The sequence below is a fragment of the Eschscholzia californica genome, unplaced genomic scaffold (genome assembly GCF_041429995.1).
Source record: "Eschscholzia californica isolate CP2 unplaced genomic scaffold, dmEscCali1.0.p SCAF_3, whole genome shotgun sequence".
Taxonomy (NCBI): Eukaryota; Viridiplantae; Streptophyta; class Magnoliopsida; order Ranunculales; family Papaveraceae; genus Eschscholzia; species Eschscholzia californica.
The window spans coordinates 20336393-20357867 of NW_028238420.1; the positions used below are offsets into that span (position 1 = coordinate 20336393).

Sequence of the window (21475 nt, forward strand, 5' to 3'; positions counted from 1 at the left end):
TATGTAACTCATCTAGCTAAATGCCTATATAAAGAGGTTTCTTGCTAATGAAGAGTATTTATCAATGTACCAATCAAAGTACCAATGTATTAAGCTATCAAAGTATTAAACTAGAAAATTCTCTACAAACATACAATACAATCTAGTTCTTCTTGTCTCTATTACTTGGTCTATATTTCCATTATATTTCTTCTTCCCTCTTTTATTTTTCACAACAAACATTATGATTTATGATTGAATTTTAAATAGGGTTATTTCCCTAATGGCCCCCAACTTTGTGACCAGCTTCCCGCCTGGCCCCCTACTTTACGAGAAATACCCATATGGCCCCCTTCTGTTATAACACCGTTACTCTCTCTCTTCCATTTCTTTTCTCTCTCCTCCAACATGTTTTCTCTCTCTGCCACCTCGTTAAAACCAGCCAACTCATCATCTTCTCCGGGAAGGTCGCCGGCCGACCAATTTTCCGGCCGGCGACCTTCAAACCTAAAAAAAAAAATTTATTTTTTTATTTCATCTCTCCTCTCTCTCTCAAAAATTTTTTTTTTTTTTCACCTCCCTCTCTCTCTCTCTCTCTAAACTCCGGCGAGAGGACCTTGAAGGTCTGCCCGAGCAGACCTTCCAGATCTGCTCGAGCAGACCTTCCAGATCTGCTCGAGCAGATCAAGGTCTGCCCGGGCAGACCTTTAAGGTCCTCCGGCGAAGGGTAACCCCCTTCGCCGGAGTTTAGAGAGAGAGAGAGAGGGAGGTGAAATTTTTTTTTTTTTTTTAGAGAGAGAGAGAGAGGAGAGATGAAATAATAAAAAAAAAATTTAGGTTTGAAGGTCGCCGGCCAGAAAATTGGTCGGCCGGCGACCTTCCCGGGGAGGATGATGAGTTGGCTGGTTTTAACGAGGTGGCAGAGAGAGAAAACATGTTGGAGGAGAGAGAAAAGAAATGGAAGAGAGAGAGTAACGGTGTTATAACGGAAGGGGGCCATATGGGTATTTCTCGTAAAGTAAGGGGCTAGGCGGGAAGCTGGTCACAAAGTTGGGGGCCATTAGGGAAATAACCCTTTTAAATATCCTCTCCAATTTATTATTTTTAGCACTAAAAATGAATGTTACATGTTTTAGCACTAAAAGTGAATGTTATGCATATTATATATTATTTATATTTAATATAATGTATAATTTTATTATCTGATTAAATCCGACTGGTTCTGATGAAATCTGACTGGTCGCTAGGCCCCGGTTGGCCGCCTAATCCCGATTTTTGATTTTTCCAGCATAGATCATATGTAGTATGTGAGAGAAAATAAGGTCGTCTTCATTGATAAAGTAAGGTTGTCATCCTTTTTGGTATAAATATTAGAGAGAAAGTAAGGTCCTCCTCCTTGACAAAGTAAGGTCGTTCTGCTTTCTGGTATGAATGAGAATGAAAATATAATTGTCTTGAGAAAGTAAAGTAGACGTCAGTTGGTTAGCTGATAATTCGATGGATTGTATATCTCTTCCTCGTCATTTTAGTGTACTTTTGTAAGTTATTACCTTAGATAGCGATAACGCCGTTATACCGAATATCTTAGTGATATCCCATGGCCAGTTGTTGCCTTGAATAATGGTAATGCTTTCAACAGATATATTGGCGGGAGAGGTCGAGAGGATTGTGCAATTGTCATCATGCAAGAGCTTTATTATTGACGGTCTTCTCCCTTGTCGACTTACTTACCCAATATGTGCGTTTTTTCTCATTACTTTAGGTGTCAGAAGATGAGTGGTCCAGGCCCTTCGTTATTTATTTTATGGGCTTTGTTAGCTTGTAGACCCATTAATCGTGGAATTTTAGGGGCGCTCTTGATAACGGGTTTTGGTCTATACAATTTGTTTTTTGGTGTTAACAATGCCTTGGATTTTCTTATCTTCTCCACCAATGGCTTTGATTCATCTTAACTCTTTGTAAGTGACGTTCTTTATTTATTTTTTACTTTTTGATTAAGCTAAACCTTCTTCTTAAAGGTGCAATATCAACATTTTCTCTAAATAAACCAAAAGATACATTTTTACAAACATAAATACATTACTCAAGAATGGGTTTAATGATAGTAGAATTGTACATATTTTTGTAAAATTTTACATTTTCATTACTTTAGGTTGTTGTTTTGTATAATTCTATGAATTGCAAATACTTGCTTGAGAGCTCAACTATTTTACAAATTTACATATAATTGTTGGTTGTATGTGATTTTGCACAGTGAGGAACTTGTGGTCGAATCTAACCATGACATCTTCCACATAGAATGTCAGCAGAAGATTAAACAATACAAGAGCAGAAGAGATGGATGGATTAACTTGATGGTTACATGGATGAATGGGAGGAAAAATGGCAAAAAAACATTTAAGTGATTTGTGGTTGTAATGGATTAATTATGTTGTAATGGGCATCTCTTAAATTTAATTACCAAAAGTTTCCGCATAGATGTCGTGAAGTATGTTTAAAATGTTGAAAGCTAATGAAAAATGTCATAAGAGATCACAGAAATGCTAGAAACATCGCCACGATGTCGACATAACCTTTTAAATTCTAGCGACATTTCTTGAGTTTTTACCGAAAATCACCAAGGTAAACTATAACCTAAAACAATATACATAAATCTTAGACCCTACAAAAACCTTGAGTAGAATAACTATAAATGCCTTCATTTATACAATAGTGAGAAGAAAATTCAAGTTTTTTGCTACAGGGTTGGACAAAAATGTTGGAAACACCAAAAGATGCATCCAACAATTTCGAATTCAAGCAACATTTTCAAGTATCTACATTAAATCACCAAGGTCCATTATAACATATAATCATATACATAACCGTAACCCACAAACCCTTAGGAAAATATCTTTTAGTACATCTATAAAGAAGGGCAGAAAAAATCAAGTTAATGTTACAGGGTTGAACCGAAATGCTAGAAACACCAAAAGATGTTGACAAAACTTTTCGAACTCTAAACTATAACGTACAACCACATAACCCTAGATCCTAAGGTACAAACCCTTATTGGAATATCTTTAAGTACCTCTGTACATACACAAGAGATTAAAAGAAGACTAAAAATATGCAAAAAGAAATACATAAAAGATGAAGTAGATAACAATAATTCATACAAATAACTAAAATGTTGAGTGCCAGTTAGCGAAATGCTAGGCTAGGTATAAAATGCTGAAACTATTTAGTGATGCTTTAAACACATCCTTACTTCTAATACTTGGTGCATATGGGTCAAGATAGCCCCCATGACTCTTTTATAGTTATTTCCCATTTCAGGGAAGAGGCAGTTGAATTTTCCTCGGTAAAAACCCATTTGATGATTGGGTAATATATGCAATTACGTAACAAATAGACATAAAATGATAAGAAAACGTCAATGTAAAATAATAGAAATATAAAACTTTATGAAAAATCTGTACACTTCTATTATCGCTAAAGTCATTATGTGAGCAATATATTTATGTTTGTAAAATATGACTGATTTTTCAGAGCTTGAAAATGTTTGTAGTGTTGTCAAACTTTATGCAAAGTCAAAGAAACGCTACAAAAACCTCGAGGGTGTTGTCGACTGCTAAACAAACTTGTTTATTAAGAATTACAAACACGTAAATGATTTTTTAAGTTAGAAAAATACAAAGCGTAAATATGTCTTAGTATAAAAAAATACTAGAAAAAAAGAATATAACTTCTTTTTGCAATAATAAATTACTTTATATGCTACCTTTCCTAGAAAAACCGAGATTCTAGAGAGAAATGGTTAAAGAAAATTTGTGAACTTAGTTTTTCTTTATGGAAAACGATCGATGAGAAAATGGATTTTGGAGAAATAACTTCTTGAAGAATGTGTTGGGTTTTCCTCCTAGTGGGGAAACCTAGTTGGGTTTGGATTAGGAAACCAAACCCGGACCTGAGTCGAGTTTCTATGGGTCGGTTACTTATGACGGTGGAATTAGGATTAAGGGGGAGTCTATAAATACTACCTTAACCTAATTTAGATGTGTGTGAGGAGCACCAAAGGGAGAACACAATTAGAAACGCACAAGAGAAGAAGGGAGAGAAGGAGGTTGCCGAGAAGAGCGGGGCAGAACTTTTTCAGCACGCGCAGTCTTCGTTGTTCGGAAAATCCGACGGTGATTTCTTTTCCGATTGAGCTGAAATTTGGCAGAACTGTTCTTGACATATTGATCTAGTATTTGTACGGAGGGATCGTTGATTGGTCGCCGGAATCCTAGTGAATTTAGGGTCGTTTTGGGCTGCAGATTTCTGGACTGTTTTGTTCTTTCTTGTGAGGGTTTCTCCGTGTTTCTTCGTGTTTGAGATTGATTCTTTTGGGAAGGGTCTGAGTCTCGGGTGGACGTAGTCTGTAACTACTTTGCTTATTATAGTTGATTTGGTTGGACTACGAGTCCCGTGGTTTTTACTTCTCACGTTGAGGAGGTTTTCCACGTTAAAAATCGTTGTCTTATTTACTTTCAGTTCTTTGTTTATTGCTCCCACATATTCTTCTATATTATCCTCGTAACTAACACAAAGGGAAAAACTCTTGTTTCCGCTGCGCCTAAGTGCCTGTTTTTCCCAACAAGTGGTATCAGAGCTCCAGGTTAGAGAGTTCTTTGGATTGTGATAACTTCGGTTATTGGTTTGTTTGTGTTAGTGATGGAAAATATGGGTAGAATGATAAGTTTGAATGGTGCTAATTATCATCTATAGAAGAGTAAGATGGAAGACTTGCTCTTTGTGAAGGAATTTCACGCTCCGGTGTTTCATGAGAAGAAACCTGATGAGAAGACTGAAGATCAGCGGGCGACTGAAGATCAGTGGGCATTGCTACATCGCCAAGCGTGTTGTTTGATGAGACAATGGATAGATGACAATGTGCTGCATCATATTGACAATGAGACTGATGCTCGTTCGTTGTGGTTGAAGTTGGAGCAGTTATTTGCTTGGAAGACAAGAAACAATAAGATGTATACGATGAAAAAATTGTTAGGGATAGCGGGGCTAGTTGTTCAGGGCTGTCGAGGAAAAGCGGAGCTGGCTGTTTCCAGGGCTGTCAAGGGGACAACAGGGCTGGCTGTTTCTCCCACCTAGTCGGAGGGGGAGTTTGTTGGGTTTTCCTCCTAGTGGGGAAACCTAGTTGGGTTTGGATTAGGAAACCAAACCCGGACCTGAGTCGAGTTTCTTTGGGTCGGTTACTTATGACGGTGGAATTAGGATTAAGGGGGAGTCTATAAATACTACCTTAACCTAATTTAGATGTGTGTGAGGAGCACCAAAGGGAGAACACAATTAGAAACGCACAAGAGAAGAAGGGAGAGAAGGAGGTTACCGAGAAGAGCGGGGCAGAACTTTTTCAGCACGCACAGTCTTCGTTGTTCGGAAAATCCGACGGTGATTTCTTCTCCGATTGAGCTGAAATTTGGCAGAACTGTTCTTGACATATTGATCTAGTATTTGTACGGAGGGATCGTTGATTGGTCGCCGGAATCCTAGTGAATTTAGGGTCGTTTTGGGCTGCAGATTTCTGGACTGTTTTGTTCTTTCTTGTGAGGGTTTCTCCGTGTTTCTTCGTGTTTGAGATTGATTCTTTTGGGAAGGGTCTGAGTCTCGGGTGGACGTAGTCTGTAACTACTTTGCTTATTATAGTTGATTTGGTTGGACTACGAGTCCCGTGGTTTTTACTTCTCACGTTGAGGAGGTTTTCCACGTTAAAAATCGTTGTCTTATTTACTTTCAGTTCTTTGTTTATTGCTCCCACATATTCTTCTATATTATCCTCGTAACTAACACAAAGGGAAAAACTCTTGTTTCCGCTGCGCCTAAGTGCCCGTTTTTCCCAACAGAGAGAGATCACGATGATGGGTTGATGAAAGATAAAGGATTTTGCAGTACGAATGTTTGGAAAATAGGGATGATCAGATAAACAGTCTTAGTTTAAAGAGAAAAAGAGAGTGGTTTGAGCATTTTAGAGAAAGAGGGATAATAAGATAATGAGGTCTGTGTGGTACTTTTATCTAGAGATCGTATTAGGATATAGGAAGAGGATTACGAAAGTAAAATATTCCTGTAGGACATAAGTCTTATTTCAAATTATCTTTGGACTTTTGACCCATCAACTTATGATTTTTGCCCCACAATCCTTCTATCCTGGAGTATCTATGATTTTGTAATTAGTTCTTCAAAATTGAGAAGGGCCTTTCTATTTACATCGGGACAAAATGATCAATCACAATGCTCCGTCTTTAACGTTTCATTAAAAAAATCCTTTTAGAATAACGACTGGTTGAAACTTTCGAGAAAGAAAATTGACATTAAGTGTGGGAGGCATTACATTCAATATGACATTGATGGAATTGTATAAATTCTATAACTGCCATCATAAGATATTTCTTGGGTCCTAAAGACTATCTCTGGAGCATGAAAAATTTATCGTTATCTTTATTTATAATACTTTTTAACACGAGATAATAAAGGACGGATTCCCTACCCTCTAACCAGGACCGCCCCCCAGGGCCAGAGGGCCGCCAGAAAACTAAAGAAAAAGTAACTAAGGGGCCCTTATTTATTTTATCTTAATAAGAAAAATTACCGAAAATAGATAGTAGTTTACTTTAGCTCAATTGGTAGAAAACATGTTACGGAGTCCAAACAACCGAAGTTCCATTTCAAATATAAGCATTTTTTCCTTCATATTAAAAATTGTATTTACGACCACGATTACTAATCTCTACCATACTTCCACTATCACCATTATTACTAAACTTCAACACTACAACCAGAGGCGGAACCAGGATTTCAAACATGGGAGGCGAACCCTTAACTTGAGCTTAACAAATTTTTTCATAAGCTTCTACTGACGAGCATGTAATGTCTAAAAATAAAAACTTACTAGACACATCTGTAGAAACAACTCATCAAGCTAAACCCATTTGCGTGGATACTAGATAGAAAGTAAAAGATACCCACCAAATTAAGTTCACTAAATAATAATCACCCATTCATCATATCAATTTTACAAATCAAGTTGTTTATTTGACTACACAGTAAATATAATATCTAGGTTTATGATTTTGAATGTGAAATTCAACTTTTGAATCACATTCTAGCCGTTTCTGTTCAATAGTCACGTATTCGTCGAATAAGGAATCAAATTATTAATTGGACCTAAACAGTAATATCGTATCTAGGTTTAAGGTTTTAAGAGACTAATTTAAACGAAACCTAGTCTTGAGTCAAATTCTACTATTATACTATGAACTATCTAGGTTTTACATTAGTTTTTTTAATTGAAAGATCAAGATATAATCATTTAGGGAAAGAAGCCACAAAATCCTAAAATAATTTTAAGAGAAACAATTATGAATTTTCATTTTCCAATAAGTTTTCTTTATCAAATTTCATCATTGAACAATTTAGAGAGAAACCCTAAAACAATTTAGAAATTTCATTACAGATAATTTACATAAGTTCAATCCTCCAAAGATTAAACTAATCAATAACAATTACAAGAGCAAAACAGTTAAACCCTAAAATAATCTACAAAGAAGAAACTAAGAGTCTAATACAATTTCAACTAAAGATGAATGAATGAATCAGAGCAAGAAAACTGAAATATTGAAGAATTTTAGGGAGATAAGATGAATAAAAAAGATTTAATCCCTTCCTCCCTCCAAACACTCAGTAAAGCTTTGTCTCGGGTGGGGTTTCTCAAAACCATCATGCCTCTCTAATTTGTCTAAAACAGACTTTCTTGGAAAAGTAAAATAACTAAAATACCCAGCTTTGTTGATAAATTTTACAAAAATGACCAGGGGCAATTACCCCTTCCTGCCCTCACATTGGTCCGTCCATGACTACAACCACCACCATTAAACAGTTTTTTGTAATTACACTTCTACCACCACCACCACTACTAAACATCCACCATGGTACTTTCCACTACCACTACAATTGCTAAACATTTACCATTATACCTCCTCTGCCACCACCATCATCACCACGACCACCACCATCATCACCACGACCACCACCATTACTAAACCTCCACCACACAACCACCATCAAACCACAACCAACACTGTCACTGTAAGTAAATAAAAAGGCTACAAAATTTTGGATTCTTTTCTCAGATAATCATTTTCTAATATTTTTTCTCGGTTTTAAAATAGAAAAAGAAACCGAAAAAGCTACTTAGTCGACGAGTTTTAAACTCGCTTAGCTACTTGACCTGGAGATCGACTAAGGTCCGACAAGGCTTTTCCAACCCCGAATCAATTTCCAAGTAACTCTTTCAATTCAATCTTCAAGTTTTTTTTTCTTTTTTGTTTTTTTTTTTGGAATTCGACTACGATCTACGTATGTCGTTACATTTGGCATTAATACATCAAAGATGTGATACGCTCAATAACTGCCCACTCAAACTGAAACAAGACCGGGCCTAAAGCCCAACATGACAATGGCCTAAAGCCCAACTACATTATTTACACCCTAATAATCCCAAATCAAATAACCAAAGATTCCACCATCTCTGGGATTCGAACCTGAGACCTCCAGGGATTTCTGGAGTTTATGTCAACACCTTGGAACCACTTGGGCTACCAAGTGTTGACAATTCAATCTTCAAGTTATGAACACAAGTTTCATGGTTTTACCTCACATTATGTATAAGGAAAATGTAGAAAGTTCGGATATATAAATTTTTTCTTTTATCTGAAACTTGTGTACTCCACATTCTTAAAACTCGCTTCGGGCCGGCCCTCCCTCTAACTTCTGGAGTTTGGAACAAATGTATAACCAATGGGGAAAACAATTCTTTGAACAAAAAAACTCACTGTGAAAACAATTGTAAGTCATTCGAGAAAAGTAGAAAACCCTAGGAATCAAGTTTGTGTTAGAGAACAATCCTAAAATTGCATCATAGGTAAATAACTAACATCACAACTTTTACCAAATTACATTTTACCCATCTTCATCCGCCCTTTTCCTCTCCTCTTTAATCTTCTCAACCAGCAAACCAAATCTTTAATTTGAATTCAGTGCCCTGCTCTTTCTCCAATTCCGAGCTAGGTTAATACAATCCAACCAGTGAAGAATCTCAGCATTTGGATCTCTCTCAATCAAAATATCCAACACTGTAATCTGCAAACTTCCTCTGTAACTTGTCACACGACCTCGAATTCTAGAAAGAACCCCAATTTGTATCAGAGAAGCGTGATGGTTAGCCATATCCGCCAATAACTGAACATCATTAGGGTTTCTCCTCCTTGAAAAGTAAGAAGAAGTAAGTTGATTAAGCCATAGAATACAAGGTATACAACCAGTTCCATCATCTATTACGAATCTCAAGAATTTATTGGGCTTGTATTCTCTACTCACTACCACTCCTAGGGTTTCTGCTCTGCTAATTGCTCTTGATTTTCTATGAACAAGAACATCAACTGATGAAGGTGTCTGATTTAGAGAGAGAAAATCGAAAGCGAGGAGTTTCACATGAGCTATTTTTGTCGGATCCATATTCAGATTAATCTGAAACCCTAAACCCCTTTCGTAAGTATTTGCGTACAGGGTTGTAGCCCATCCGCTGTGTACTCCGAAATTGAGATCTTGCCAACAAGGCGCCCTCAATAATTGCTATTCGCGCCCCCTAGGGTTTGGTCTCCTGGGCTTTCGAGTTTGTTGTCGACCTAGGGTATGATACCTCAGACTAGGGCTTTCGAGTTTGTCGACTTAGGGTATGATACCTCAGACTAGGGCTTTTGAGGTATTTCTGAGCTTGCTTTCGACCTAGGGTTTTCGAGCTTGAAGAAACCTAGGGTGTCTCAGACCGAGAGAGGGCGCCTATAACTCTCTGGAGTCAAGGGATATTGACTTCAGTCAATAAACTCTGTGGGGTGTGAGGAGTAATTATTGCAGACGCCTTCAGTCGCTTCATAATTTTGTTTTAGTGGTGTCAACTGGTCGGGTTATTCAAACTAGATACGGTGGGGGTGGGGGGAGGGGGGCTTGTCTTGTGGTATATAGGAGCCCTGCTAGGCCGTTCGGCCCTAGTGACACTATTTTTTATTTTATTTTTGTTGAAAGAGCGACACTACTACTTGGAGTTGTGAACTTTGTGGTTTGCTATTATTATTATTATTTTTTTTGAAACCACGCGAAACCATATTTCATTCATAAGTGATACAATCACAAAGTTACATGGATGATAATTGTTATTCTTCTGCAAGCTACAAGAGAGTTACATGAGTAAATTCTCAGAACTTCGAATGTAAAGTGCCTCATGAAAGGAGAGAAATTAACTAGACACAGACTCAAAGAAAATACCCTAAAGGTCAACAAAATAACTGATAATACTAATAATAAAGAAAATACCAATTTACATCCCTCTCGACTTCCATTGTTGTAGTAGATTGATCATCCATGGTAAAGCCGCAAACATAATACCACTACCATTTCTTCACACTACCACCACCGCTGATGAGTCATGAAAATGTCTCATCTGAATCTCTTAACTTGGGCTAGTTAGTCCATTTAGAGCAGTTACTTTGAAGATTTGTTTGTTTCTCTCGTCCAGGTGCATTCTACAAAATTGAACGCGAAAAACGGATAAAAACGGGAGAAAGACACACAGAAGGCGTTTCAGTGATAAGGGTAGCCTGGTAATTTTGGCTAATGTTATGGTCGGATGAGAAGTGGAGCCCAAGACGAACCCGTAGGCGAAAACAGAGGTCAAATCGGAGTCTGGATGCGAAAATAGACAACGTCAAAGTTGTAGTCAAAGTTAAAGAAGGACACATGGCAGAAAACGAGCAGCTCAAGGGAGATTTTCGGTACAATTGTGGGCATTAGCGGGACATTTTCAGTATCCTCTTCAGGCTTTGATCCCGTGTACTGGGTCGCAAGATAACACGGCGTCCCCTTCGCACGTTACCAGATCTAACGGATGAGTTTCTCTGTGTACGTAACATCACCACTGAAGTGCGTTGTAGCCTTTTCCTTACATGCTCCGCGATGCACCTAATCTCCTCCTTTACAGCTAACGCCAGGTTTGGTAAATTGCCCGCGTCTTCTCCCATCAAAATTCCGTTTAAAGGGAAATGTCCATTTTTACAGTAGTAATAGAGAGAGAAAGAAAAAAATTGCTTTCTTTTTAGAAATGGAAAGATTGAGAAAGCTTATGGAATGATTTTCAAAAAGATTGTGCAAATGTTTTAGAGAAAAGAAATCTGATTCTTTCTTTCCTCTTGATCTCATCTCTATCCTCTCTAAACCAACAACAGAGAAAATATCAGCAAATTTAGAAAGAAATCGAGTTGGATAGAGATGGATTTTGAGAGAGTTATTTTTAGAAAATTTGAATCTAAAGAGAGGGAGCTCGGCTAGAAGTTGTGAGAAATACTTTATATATCTCTTTCTCTGGTAAAACAGAGAATATGAAGAGAGATTGATTGATTTAGGGGGCCTATTCTCCTCCTCTCTTTTGGATTTGGAAACAAAACGAGAAGGAAAGAAGAGCACTGTGATTGTTTCCTAAATCAAAACCAGAGAGAGATTTCAGGAGGATTTTTGAAAAAAAAAGGAAGATTTCGAATTTCTTTTCTTCCTTTCTATATAACAGAGCAGAGAACAAAACAGAGAGGGGATCATCTCCAGACGGCTAAGAACAGAGTGGAGAATTATCTTTTATTGCTTTAACTTTTGTAATCTCTTCTTTTTGTGAGAGAAAAGAGAGATTAATAGAGGACAGAAAGTGAGAAATTGAGTGATTCACAGAGGGAAAAAGAGATTAATAGAGAGAGAGAGAGACAGAGTGGTTGTTTAGTGATTGAGAAGTTACAATTAAGAGTTTTTATATATCATCTTTCTTTTTTCTTCTTTTGCTACTGTTTTCTGAATTTTTGTGAGAGAAAGGAAGAAACATAGAGTTATAGTGAGAGAAAGGAAGAATTTATAAGGAGAGAGAGTCAGTTTTCAGAAAATAGAGAGAGAAAAATAGTTGGAGAAGACGAGAAAATCAGAGGGAAAATAATTTTCCCACAGAATTATTTCCAAGAAGACGAGAAAATCATTTTCCTTAAGACTCTGTTTGGTCTGTTTGTCTGGAAAATAACAAAAACAGAAGGAAAATACTTCCCGAAGGGACTGTTTGGCTGCCAGAGGGTAAATCAGCGAGAAAATTGTGATTATTCTCTTATGTTTCTCTCGTTCTCTTTCATACTTATTAGTTTTTATCTGTTTATCATGAGTAGCTACAAACCTAGTTTAGGGTTTTGATGACGTTTTAGTTATCCATGATCATTAGATGATTATTTCGACAACTTAGGTGCTTAGAATATTTCGATTTCTTTTTGAGTCTTTCATTATTTTTACTTCGATAGTCTTGATCCATTATATTTATATTAGGTTCTTTAATATTGGATACTTGATGTTTATGTATGATTAAAATAAATTCAAAACTCTAGACTTCTTCCCCATTATCCGTAGCACTGTATTGTTTAGACTCCATACAGAGTCTTAGAGTGAGTTTGACTTATTCTCCGCGGATCGACTCCGGTCTTACCGGGTTTACTACTTGACACCCGTATACTTGCGGGTGGAGACCTATTTGGGGTAACCCTTAATAGGTCTCCACCCGCAAGTATACGGGTGTTAAGTAGTAAACCCGGTAAGACTTAAGTCGATCCGCGGAGACTAAGTCAAACTCACTCTAAGACCTACAAGTAACTTGGTTTTTTGAATTCGATTTTGATTTTGCCAATTAAATAGTAAAGTATTAAAATAATGTAGATATGTAATAACGGTGAACGGGTAATGGGGGAGAAGTCTAGGGTTTTGAATCTATTTTAATCATGCATAAACATCGATTTAAATCTATTATCGTTTTGTAATTAAACAAATAATCAATTCTTAAGGACTCTAACTATTATTTATCAACTATCAAGTATCCAATATTAAAGAACCTAATCTAAATATAATGGATCAAGACTATCGAAGTATAAATAATAAAAGACTCAAAAAGAAATCGAAATATGTCTAAGTACCTAAGTTGTCGAAATAATCATCTAATGATCATGCATAACTAAAACGTCATCAAAACCCTAAACTAGGTGTTTAGCTACTCATGATAAACAGATAAAAAGGGTTTTTTGAGTTTACCCCCTGTCGCTAATCGCTAATTGAGCTTACCCACCTCACTAATTAGAAATTCAGTTTACCCTCTTCCGTGTATCCTTTCCGTCATATTTCTGTTAGGAACCAGATTTTACGACGAAAATGCCCTTAAATTGCTAAATCACGTGGCTTCAACCCATCACGCTGACTTGGTAGCCCATTTTGACCCTGGTAATATGACCAGATTGACTTAGTCAGGCGATATTGACCTACTAATTCTACTTTTCTTATTTGCTGCCCCTATTCTTTTCAATTCATCTCTTCTCTAACTCCTTCATGTCTGTTTATCTTTCTGTCTTCTTCTCCACCCATCTTCTCTTTTCGTATTTTTCTTTGAGATAATATAACTTTCTAAACGAAAATAAATAAATATAAAATGGTAGATTCAAACCCAAAACAAGTCTATTAAAAAAATAACAAGTTCCCCAATCAGGTATAACCTGTTCATCTATGAGATATAACTTGTCCACAAAATAACTTCTGAAAAAGTAACATATCCATCTATCACGGATAAACTGAACAAAAAGTAACGTGTCCACCTACAACGTAATATGTATGCATCTATAATACCTATCCAAAAAAGTAACCTGTCCAAAACGCAAATGTCTAAAAAAAGTTCTAAGTTGGTGGCAATTGTGGTGCTGTTGAGGGTGGTATTGGTGGTCTGGCTGAAGGTGGTACTGAAGGTGTTGGTTGATTCTTTGTTGATCTTTTCCTTGCTTGCGGATTATTTGGACCTTTGCACGTCCTTGAGTTATGGCCAATTTCATTACACTTCTTACATCTTCTGTTATTACCCCTCATTGGTATTTCTTCATCTGCATCTCTTCTTCTATTTATTTTCGGCCTTCCAGGTGGTCTTCTCAACTTTGGTGGTTCAACCTGATAATGAGGCTGTACATAAAAATAACAAGTATAAGAAATTATATTCATCATAAAACTACATTATGAATAAATAAGAAATAACACAAATAAGAATATATTCTCATAAAACTACATATTGGCATGGAGAATGAAATAAGAAGTAACATGGATAAAAATTTACCTCGCCCCAATCTGACATGGGGAGCATTGGCGCAACGTAACCTGCATATGCCTTTTTATAATGTGCAACACAGATACTGCATGGACACAGAGTGCTTGAAAGAACTTCAGTTGAGCTTTTTAATGGTGACGGGTTGCAAGTCAAAACGAGAAGATGGTGGAGGAACTTGAAGAATAATATGAGATCAACACGGAGTTGTAAATCCATTTGTAGCAGTAGAGTTGCCGGTGTTTCTCCCCGACTTTCAGACCTTGACAACAACAGTGAACACCGACAACGGGGAAGGTATTTTTTTTATTTTTGATTTAAATATATATCTATTATATAAAGCACAATGGTGTTTTTTGAGCTCGACCGTAGATTTATCTCCGGATATTCACAGTCTTTGGATTTTCATCTACGGTTTTTACAATCTAATGATTCAAAATGAGTTTGAAACCAGTTAATCTAACTTCCTTCATTTTCTCTTTTGGAATATGTTTGAACTTATATCTGGAACTTACCAAACTGCCCGTGGATTTGAATACCCTTATTTATGTGAAAAATTACATACTAAATTAACTTCAATGTAATTAACCGAAAGACCATAATGGTCATTTACACATATAATATCTTATATAACATGGGGAAGATTGTGGGAGTAAGAGAAATTAGTGGAGAGGAAATATCTAACAACCCACAATATATATTCTCCTTCCTTATTTAATCAGCCAAATAATTTCTTTCCCTCTATATCTCCCAGTCGTTTTTATCTTCTTGGTCTATTTATTGATAGAGGTAGTAGCGGATATAGTAGTTTTATTATTGTTTAGATGGCTTCATGGGCAAATAGGACTTCTTATCCTTTTATTTGAGAGATGTATTTCTTCTTTCTTCATCTTCTATTTCTGTTTGATATATATTTTGTATTGGTTTTTTGTTTTCATTAATTTAAGGAGTGACCATGGAATAAGAAGAAGAAACTGTATGTACTTTATTTTCTCAGATGAAGAAAATGTTTTCTTTAATTTAAGGAGTTGAACAACGAGCATATCCGGATGATAGTTCCACGCACGGTGTAGTTGTTGGAGGATGTTATTTTTTGTTTTTCCATCACCTACACGAGAGAAGGCTATTTCATCACCTACATCTACATGGTGCATTAATCTTCTTCACTCTTGCTCCTATTCCAATTGTTGTTTCTTAGATTGTTCAATATATAATTGTCACAATGTAAATAGTATCAAATATAAATAGTTTAGTATTTAATTGTTCTTATTGATTGTTCAATATATAATTGTCACAATGTAACTACTTTATTTCTTTCTTTTTCATTCTTTCTCCTATTTGTAATTGTTTTCCGTCAATTTATTATTTCTCCATCTTTCCATCTCTTTGATGTAAATGGCTTAATATAGCGATCACAATTAAAGACTTTGTAATTCTTCGTACTCATAAAGGTCTTTCTATCTCTTTAAGGTAAATGACTTAATTCAATAATAATTTCATTTATATTTTGTAAATCATTGTTTTTTTTTTTTGAGTGAGAGAGTTCCCTGGAAAGAACTATTTACTTTTCTGTACATTTTTAATGTGTTGTTGGTTTAAGAAATCTTCATTTAATTAATTAGATATATTACCCATGTTCATAATAATTGTTGAATATGTTGATTTAGTAAGAACCTAATTATTTCACTCTATACATAACTTTAATTTTCTATTAGAAAATTAAATTCTTTTTATATTAAGATATTAATATTTTTTAACAGGAGAATGATTGAATAATGAACGTTGTCGAATTATTTTGTCTAAAATTGCGTTCCTGGATTATATATCATCATCTTCTCCCTAAATAATTTGTGTTTTCTCTTTGTTGAAATATTCATGAAGTTTGGTTTGTCATAAGATAATGTGTTAAAATTTGTATTTCGCATCAAATTTAATAGTAAATTTAGAATACTTTGTCAATTCATAAAGATTTACCAATGTAGGCACTATTTTTTTTAATGAACTATTTTTTTTCATAATTGTGATGAATTGGTTATCCCTTCTTTTAACAACTAGGTGTCCACCGCGTCCTACGGACGCGGTAGATCCCTTTTGGCTAACGCCTTTGAGATAAAACGTCGAGGTCAGTTCCTTCTGAATGGTGAACGAATATCGAGGCGGTGCATATACCGAGACGTTTATGCGTCTCGAAAGTCATTTCTAGACCATTTAGGATTAGACAGATAGCTGTAATTCGCATAGCAAATGCGAATTACAGGTCCCTGTACAATGTTGGATTGGTGTAAAGATGAATTTCGGGTCGCATAAACGTCTCGGTATATGCACCGCCCCGATATTCGTTCACCACTCAGAAGGAACTGCCCTCGACGTTTTATCTCAAAGGCGTTAGCCAAAAGGGATCTACCGCGTCCGTAGGACGCGGTGGACACCTAGTATATATATATTTCATTACTATTTTAGTAATTTAGGATTTTATCCAGTTGCACACAACTTCAGCCGCCGGGAAGACGGACTTATATCTTTTGTGAGAAATATCCTAAAGAAGGTGGGTTTCCTCTCACGGTGATATGGGAGATGGTGGTGGCTTTTTTGAATCAGATAAACATTGATGTCCATTATTATTAGATTTTGAATCAGATAAACATTGATTGAGGATTTTTGGTGTTGTTTGAGTCGGCTTAGTTATTTTTGGATAATAGTAGATTGTTATTTAAATCAGACTTTTGGATTTATTTCATTAATGCTTTAGAGTAATATTTGTTAACACACACCCAACAAGTATCTCTCTCTCGTCTATCTTTCACTTTCAGTTATGTTTTGGTTTGAAAATAAATCAAGATCTATCTTGTGAAACCTATTCAATTTGTGGGTTTTTAAAAAAAATTATCAAGTTTCACAATCTTGGGTTTGTAATTTTAAGATTAGTCTTATCATCACATGTTAGCTCTAACCAACTGAGTTATGGAAGCACACAGTAACATTCCATTAAAAAACCCTGATCTCATATTATTCTTCAAGTTCCTCCACCATCTTCTCGTTTTGACTTGCAACCCGCCACCATTAAAAAGCTCAACTGAAGTTCTTTCAAGCACTCAGTGATGACTCCTATAAATTATAGGGAGAGGTAAATCTGAATTATTGTTTAGATGTATACAAACCCTAAGAAAGAAATTCTTAAATCAATTAATAGCAAAACCCTAGAGTCTTAAAACCATATTTATTTTGGTTTAAAACCCTAAATTGAAATTGTTGGCATCCCATATATATATATATATGGGAAATGAGTAATTAGGTAGTAAATAATTTCAAAATAGCTAAAAAAGCCTTAATCTTTTACTATTAGGGCTTTTCTATCAAAATATTAAGGCTAATTGGAGGATAGGTTTAAAATAATTTCGTTAATTATTATTCAGGTCAAAATTTTAAAAGAATTTTATCATATTCCATTAATACCCTTAGTTCTATTTTGCTCTCTCTACCTTATGACTGCAACTCGACGGGAGAAATAGGGCACAGATTTTTGATTTTGATAGGGGAGAAGACGAAGAGAAGACGATGATTTGAAGTTTTCTTGCTTCCTTCACTGATTCATATGTAGTTCTAGTTCTTCATCTTCTCTTAGTTTTCCTTTTATACAAAGAATTAGGGTTTTTTCATCTTGCGGAAGTTTTAGTATTCGTCCCGTGATTTGTTCATCAACTATTCGTTTTCGTTTCCTCAGTTCATCTTCTTCATCTTCTTTACTGTAAGTTAGTTTTTTTCATCTTTAACCTAGTTGTATTTATATAATAGATTGTTATTTATCTTTTGATTTGTTTCCTCTGTTTATATTCCGCTACTTGATGAATCTTCAAACCTATATATGTTTTTTTTTGTTTTATGTATTATGGATTGCTTTATGTTTAGTGTTTTGATTTTTTTCATGAATTGTTTGTTGGTTTTGATGATTTTACACATCTATTTCTGATGAATTTGTTCTACAAATTGTGTTTGCACAATTTGGGTAGAACTACAACTCGTGTTTGCACAATTGGGTAGAACATTGCTTTTGTATTTGCAGCATTGTTAACAGATTTGTTTTGATGTTCAGTAAATGGAATTTGTTGAGTCATCTAGTGCTTCATCTTGTTTTACTCAAGCTGGTTCTTCATCGAAGTTGTTCCAACATCCTCTCCGGTCTGAATCTTGGGGATCTGTGTTTACCGAAGTTGGTCAGAAGTTTGAAGGAGGTGCTGATCAATTTAGGTTTGCATTAAATAGGTATTGCATCAAATTTGGTTTTGGGTATAGAATGAAGAGGAACCATGCTCATCGGGTAGAAGCAGTATGTCCGGTTGAGGGTTGTGGGTGGAAGGTTTCTGGTTGTTCAAGGTTTGGTATTTCATCGTTATTTTATTTGAAGAAATATGTTCCTGAGCACACTTGTGGTGGGGGGTTTACTGATATAAACAAGCCAGCAGTTCATTCTCGTGTTGTATCTAATTTGATAGAAAGTGAAGTAAAGGTTGATCCGAAAAAGAAAAACAAGGCTATTATTACTACTTTTCAATCAGATTATGGTATTAAAATCCCGTATTATATTGCTTACAATGTAAAGAAAAAAGCACTTGATTCTGCATTTGGTGATGAGGAATCTGGATATGCTAAACTTGATTGGTATGCGAAGTCCATTATGAAGTGGAATCCTAGTAGTTATGTGCAGCTACAACTTGATATGGACACTTATCAGTTTGAAAGGGTTTTTATAGCATACGAGGCTTGTATTCATGGCTTTAAGTACTGCATGCCTGTTATTTGGATTGATGGGACGCATCTTAAATCCAAATATAAGGAGACTTTGCTAACAGCTTGTGCAAAGAATGGCAATGAAGGTATGATTTCTAATTAATGAATTTATATAGTTTCATGTTATAAATAGTTGTTTGTTTATTGTCACTCGATAAAGAATTATTTGACATTTGAATATGAAGTTTTTTCTTGTTAAATGTATGCAAAGATAGTTTGTTTGAAACTGTTGTAGGTCCTTTTTAGGTTTTTGTATGCAAGCAACTGATTGTAAGCAATGTGTGTTATGAAAACACCTGTTTGCATGTTTGTTATGCAAACTGTTGTTTGCATCAATGTGTTCTGCAAACCATATTTGCAAATTTATGTCATGCAAACATGTTTGCATGTTCAACCTCTGTAAATATATGTCATGCAAACATGTTTGGTATGGTTTCTTAAGTTAATGAACTTATATAGTTTTGTTTAAACTGTCTTCTAGTTGCAATTTATTTATTTAACTACGTTTTTTTTCAGGATTTTTTTACTATTGCTTTAGCTGTTGTTAGTGTTGGAAACAATTCAAATTGGAATTGGTTTTTGGAGAATTTGGCTCGTGTTGTTGATAGAAGTCGTACATATACTTTCTTATCTGATCGTCACTCGAGTATTATCAAAGGAGTTAGTGATCTTTTTCCAGACGCACACCATAGTTATTGTGTGTGGCATAATAGGAACAACTTAGTTAATGCAATTGGTTATGGTGCTCAAAGAGCAGATTACATTGAGTCTTTGTTATATCAGGCTGCTCGTGCGCTGACTAAGGATGAATTTATCATTCATTTTAAAGAGATGGAGTTAGTAGGTGGTAGACGTTTGACGGATTTCTTTAAAAATTGCCCATCTGGAAAATGGGCAAACTCTTATTTTGTCGGTAAAAGGTAATGGTGAGGTTTATTCATCTTTATCTGAGAGTTATAATTCCTGGACTAGAGAGGAAAGGGGCATGTCGATAGTTCTAATGTTAGAAACCATTCGTATACGAATGATGGAAATGATGCAAACAATACTTGAACTAGCTGAAAAATGGACTAGTTTGTTGTGTCTAGAGATAGATAAAATCATAAGACAAAGGCGTAAGTTCGGCTCTACATGGAAGGTTGTAAAATCATCGAAATTTTTATATGAGATCTTTTCAACACCAAGCCAGTTAGTTGATTTGAGTTCGTTCTACTGTTCGTGTTTGAAATGACAAGTAGAATGTCTCCCATGTGAGCATGCTATTATAGCTATCAAGTATGATGGACGACCTATGGATACATTTTTTGAACAATATTTTACGACCGAGAGCTTCAAGAAAACTTATGAACACGCCATTATTCCCATTCCAAACAGTGATGAACCCAAGGAGTTTGCAGCAAATGAGACGATAATCAATCCACCATCAAATAAGAGACCACCTGGTAGGCCAAGGAGTGTGAGAATTGAGAGTGCTGGAGCAAGCAAGTTTAAGAGGAAGAGAAAATGTGAACGTTGTGGCAAGCTATCGCATCACAACAAAAGAACGTGTGCAGCAATATTGAATTAAGATTAATTTTGACATTCATTTCTTTATTGTTACTCTATGTAAAGGATTATTTGACGTTTCAGTATGATATGTTTGTTTTGGTTAAATGTATGAAAATGTATTGTGTTGCAGGCAACTGTTCTGGTTATACATTTTAGGTTATTGTGTTGCAGACCTGATGGGAACAATTTGATATGCATACAATTGGTTGCATCTGTATGATGTGCAACCATTTGTTTGCATTTATGTGAAATGCAACCATTTGTTTGCATCTGTGTAAATGCAACCACGTGTTTGCATCGATATGTCCATACAAGCCAGTGCTTTCAAAGAATTTTCTCCAAATAAATTTATTGAAACTGTTGTTTGCATTTTGTTTGTTTATTGCAAGCAGTCATTAAACAATAGATAAATTATGGGGGTTCGAGGGTGAATCCCCCGATTTTTTGAAAAACATTCATTATACATTTAATATATTTTGTTATTGTTCACATTGTATAAGATTAATAGATGAATAACTTAACTTCATGCTATTCTAAGCTGGGATTGACCTTGGCATCAGCCTGAACTAACAGACACAGGAATGGCACAAGCAAAAATAATGGACTTAGTGTCTTCAAAACAAGCCATTTCTTGGTTCAATCCACTTTACATCCTGAGTGTAACATTGGCTTTTGAAAAACATTCATTTGTATTGACATTTAAACAATGACAAATTAACATAATACCTAATTATATTAAAACCTGATGTTGATACACTCCCATCATCTTTTAAACAAAATTAAGAAAATCAAATTTGATCATATCAATATTCAAATGTTAATCAATAATGCAGTTTTTTAATCTTCACTAATTGCTCCTAAAACCCAAGGTTTGTTTGCAGAATCACTCAAGATTGAAGCTGTAATTTCAGCTCTCTTTCT

The 21475-nt window shown here is 35.5% G+C and overlaps 2 protein-coding genes across 2 annotated transcripts; one reads left to right on the forward strand and one right to left on the reverse strand.

The window, feature by feature from the left end:
- Positions 1-8833: 8833 nt before the first annotated feature.
- STN1 (Nucleic acid-binding, OB-fold-like protein) lies at positions 8834-9577 on the reverse strand. The gene has a single exon (XM_086669700.1). The coding sequence runs from the start codon at positions 9532-9534 to the stop codon at positions 9043-9045; it is 492 nt and encodes a 163-aa protein (XP_086525826.1). The 5' UTR covers positions 9535-9577; the 3' UTR covers positions 8834-9042.
- An 8737-nt stretch (positions 9578-18314) lies between these two features.
- On the forward strand, positions 18315-20573 carry LOC147548947 (uncharacterized). Its single transcript, XM_086668161.1, has 5 exons — positions 18315-18719; positions 18819-19092; positions 19545-19926; positions 19979-20121; positions 20245-20573. Exons 1-5 carry the CDS (start codon positions 18315-18317, stop codon positions 20571-20573), a joined length of 1533 nt encoding a protein of 510 aa, XP_086524287.1.
- The last annotated feature ends 902 nt before the right edge of the window (positions 20574-21475 follow it).

Bases quoted from the DNA above. Each gene is read 5' to 3' on its own strand.
- STN1 (XM_086669700.1), bottom strand. From the start codon at position 9,534: ATGGATCCGACAAAAATAGCTCATGTGAAACTCCTCGCTTTCGATTTT.
- LOC147548947 (XM_086668161.1), top strand. From the start codon at position 18,315: ATGGAATTTGTTGAGTCATCTAGTGCTTCATCTTGTTTTACTCAAGCT. The intron at 19,093-19,544 runs GTATGATTTCTA...CTATTGCTTTAG, and splicing joins TGCAAAGAATGGCAATGAAG to CTGTTGTTAGTGTTGGAAAC. The intron at 20,122-20,244 runs GTAAGTTCGGCT...AATGACAAGTAG, and splicing joins TAAAATCATAAGACAAAGGC to AATGTCTCCCATGTGAGCAT.